General features: G+C 34.7%; 1 protein-coding gene across 1 annotated transcript; it reads left to right on the top strand.

Annotated features, from left to right (window-relative positions):
• Positions 1–1367: 1367 nt before the first annotated feature.
• LOC137638030 (crustacyanin-C1 subunit-like) lies at positions 1368–2848 on the top strand. The gene is made up of 4 exons (XM_068370123.1): positions 1368–1511; positions 1608–1692; positions 2203–2325; positions 2448–2848. Exons 1-4 carry the CDS (start codon positions 1368–1370, stop codon positions 2699–2701), a joined length of 606 nt encoding a protein of 201 aa, XP_068226224.1. The 3' UTR covers positions 2702–2848.
• Positions 2849–4152: the final 1304 nt, after the last annotated feature.

Genomic DNA, 4152 nt, shown 5'->3' with positions numbered 1-4152 from the left:
AATAATAATAATAATAATAATAATTCCTTTATTTCACAAAACAATATAAAATAGAAAATGTAATTACATCAAAAGGTTTTTATGTAGTAATTACATATAAAATACATCTAGGATGGCATTGCACTGCGATCTAAATAAATTAAGGAATCCATTATTTAAGGAATGGGGGAGAAAAATAAACAGAAAGTAAAAAAATAATAATTAGAGTATGAAGTTAGGAATGACTGAGGAAGAAGGATTGATTTCTTTTGTAGTTTCTTTATTTCCTTTCTCACTGGGCTATTTTCCCTGTTGGAGCACTCGGGCTTGAAGGATCCTGCTTTTACAACTGGGGTTGTAACTTAGCAAGTACTACTACTACTACTACTACTACTACTACTACTACTACTACTACTACTACTACTAATAATAATAATAATAACTGATTAAGTTGAAAATATTGACTGGTTGAATTCAAGAATCAATGAAAAAGAAAGAAAAAAAAAAAGGTTTGAAACAATCTTTTAGAAATGAAGAAAATCATACAAACATGAAATGAATGGGTAACGTAGAATGAAAACTGACATTGGAGAAGTATAAAATGAAATAAAAAAAAACTCAAGAAAATGAGCCAAAGAACAAAAAATGAATAATATCTCAAAACCGGAGGAACAAAACGTAAAATAGGGAACATAATTCATAGATGGTTTGATGTTCAACGCCTTTCAATATTTTGTCTAATTTTGATTGTAAAGGTGCCTCTTGCACGAACTCTCTCTCTCTCTCTCTCTCTCTCTCTCTCTCTCTCTCTCTCTCTCTCTCTCTCTCTCTCTCTCTCTCTTACCGTTTCATTAAAACCTTTGGCAATATTTCATTTCTTTATTTTTATATGATAATTGCTTTCCTTTTACGGTCTTACTTTATCATTCGAGTTGTCTCCCTTATTGATTCCTTTTTCAACAGTACCTAATATTAGTTATCTACTTTAGACAAAGGATTATTTGCAAAACACGAGTTCGAAGAAAATTAAGTCAATCAATTAAAAATCTTTTCCTTCATTAATTTCAAGTTGTTGTTTACTAAGCAAACTGATTTAAGTGCGCATTTTCCTGTTCCATATACTTCTCTCTCTGCTTCTAGTTTCATAATATAATATCCCACTGCAATGATGATGACCTTGGCAGAATGCAAGAATAAGGAGACAACCTTTTATCTGTGCCATAAGGAATAATATAGAAAATTCTAAGACACATCAAGGTATGAGTTTCATATCAAGAAGAAGGACTATTATTTTTCCCCAGACTCACCCTATCGTTCAGGTGCTGATAGCAGGTATATAAAAGGGGGAGATTCGTTTTCGACTTCAGTCTGCAGGCAACAGTGTAGTCATGAAGGTCCTACTTCTCCTAATTGCTGTGGCTGCAGCCCTTCTCATGGTGGACGCCACCACCGAGGATTTCGTGATTCCTGGAACCTGTCCCATCGTCGATGAAAGGTCGCTTTGGGCTTTACATGGGCGGAATCTCTGGCAGGTAGGTTAGGATATGTCTTGTGATTTTCCTGTTGAAGATCCCTGAAACAAAGGGAAATGAACTCAGCTTGTATTCACATGCTTATTCCTTTTCCAGATGGACGGAGAATGGTTCCATCACTCCCATACACCGATGCCCTATAACCCCATAGTCGACTGCACCCGGATGAGATGGCAGAACAGTAAGTTTCCCCTTCCCCTGCCTCCCTGCTACTGTTGATATTGGAAACAAATTTAGTTCATTTGCTTTTTCCTAATTACTATAAATAATTCATCCATCGTAGTAAAGCATTTACTTTCCAGGATGATAGGTAAAAGTGTTGTGAATTTGTTTCTGTAATTGGGGGACATCTTCCATTTAAATATTCAAACAATAGTTATAGGACGGCGAGAGTGGATAGGTAAGGTTGCTGCTCAAAGCTTACCCTTGAACTAAAGACTCCATAACTATTTTATCAAGTTAGTAGAAAAAAACCCTGTATTCGGTTTTATTTATCACTTCTTTTCCATGTAGTAACTATAATAAGATAGAATTTAGGGATGGAATTTTATTCGGAATATGGGAGTAGTATTCTAGAACCATTGCAACAAGAAAAGATGTGACCTGTATTTGACCAAAGGAGTTGAGTTTATTATTTTATTTCCCATCTCAAGACTTTCCCATGTTCTGATTTCTCTGTTTCCCACCCCAGTTGGAGGAGGCTCCTTCCGAACTGAAGCCACAGGTCTGGACAAAGCCAGAGCCTTCATGCGCACAACCGGTCTGATATACCAAAGTCCGGGTGCACCACGCCTCACCATCGCCCACGAGAAATGTAAGACATTTCTTAAATCTCTATTTGATGCAGTCCAAAATGCATTTGTAAATAGTTCATGTGAGTTTATTGTATATTAAAAAAGAGCATAAATTCATTTGGTTCCCGTTATCCATTTGCAGCAACACCAGCTCCTTTGGTCATCCTCGAATCGGACTACCAGAATTTTGCTTGTCTCTACTCGTGTCAGGACTTCGGAGGAAACTATTACGGCGACTTTGGATTCATCTACTCAAGGACCCCCAAACTGGATCCGGCATTCGTCCAAATCTGCAAAGATACCTTTGCACAAATTGGTTTAGACACCAATACCTTCAAAGTGACCTACCAGGGAGACGATTGCCCGCACTCCACCGAAAAGAAATCTGTGGCTTAAATGAGTTTCTTGATTGGAGTCTTATTTCAGATTATCTTTTCTCTTAGACGGTTTTGATGCCTTATTTTCTTTATGGTAGTGGGATTTTCTTTCATCTCAAATAAAACTTGAAGCTATTCTCTTTTTCTATTTCCTACTTTTTATCTTATTTTAAAAGAACTTTGAAGAAAGGTACATACCTAAGGATATTTTTTTTTTCACGATTCCTTCATATCCGTTTTACTTTTGTGAATATAGCCTTTGAAAAATGTGCTTCTACCTATTTGCATGAACTTTATATACTTGATGAAAATAGTAGTAAATAATAGAAATGACATTATTACATTAAGTTTCTTCCATTCATATAGTACAGAGCATTGACAGCTCAAGGGTAATAATTTTAGGTATGCAGGGTAACACTGTTAACCTGACATGGTTTATAATAATTCTACCCCATAGAATAAAAATAAGCATAAATGATTATCATATTCACATCGTATCTAGTTAATATGCATTGTTATATATCATATGATTATTAAGATACTCATGAGTACTATTTATAACTGTTTAGTGGCTATTTGCTCTTGGTAAGGGTAGAAGGGACTCTTTAGCTATGGTAAGCAGCTCTTCTAGTAGAAGGACACTGTAAAATCAAACCATTGTTCTCTGGTCTTAGATAGTGGCATAGTCTTTCACTGTCTTGATGTAGAGTTCTCTTGCTTAAGGGTACACTCAGGCACACTGTTCTATCTTATCTCTCTTCCTCTTGGTCTTTTTACTGTTTATATTTTATAAATGGAAAATGTGTTTCAATGTTGTTACTGTTCTTTAAATATCCTATTTTAATTCTTGATTACTTCTCTTGTAGTTTCCCTATTTCCTTTCCTCACTTGGCTATCTTCCCTGTTGGAGCCCTCGGGCTTATAGCATCCTGATTTTCCAATTAGAGTTGTAGCTTAGTTAGTAAGTAAGTAAGTAATAATAATAATAATAATAATAATAATAATAATAATAATAATAATAATGATAATAATAATAATAATAATAATGAATATGCAGAGACAACAAATAAGGGTTATGGACTAATCTTTAGACATTTTTAATGAATACACTTAGGCTACTTAGGGCAGACAGTTGTTGTTTCCAAGGATGACATCGAAATTAGAAGAATGATAAGCATGGGATGGAGAACCTTTTGGTAAACAAAATGAGGTTATGAAAAGTAAAGTGCCACTTTCTCAAAAAAAAAAAAAAAAAAATTATTTGATCAGATGGTCCTACCAGTATTATCTTGTGCATCGGAACTAGGAGTTTTACTAAATCGTTAGAACATAAGCTAGTTACAATTTAAAGAACTATGGCAAGAATAATGATGAGAATAACACTAAGAGACAGAAAAGAGCTACATGGATAAGAGAGAAAACTAAAGTAGAGGACATTCTAACATGTATAAAATGAACATGGTCCGGATA

Source organism: Palaemon carinicauda, chromosome 3, assembly GCF_036898095.1.
Source record: "Palaemon carinicauda isolate YSFRI2023 chromosome 3, ASM3689809v2, whole genome shotgun sequence".
Lineage (NCBI taxonomy): Eukaryota > Metazoa > Arthropoda > Malacostraca > Decapoda > Palaemonidae > Palaemon > Palaemon carinicauda.
The sequence above is the reverse complement of the archived record's forward strand: the minus strand, read 5'-3'. Positions and strand labels throughout refer to the sequence as shown.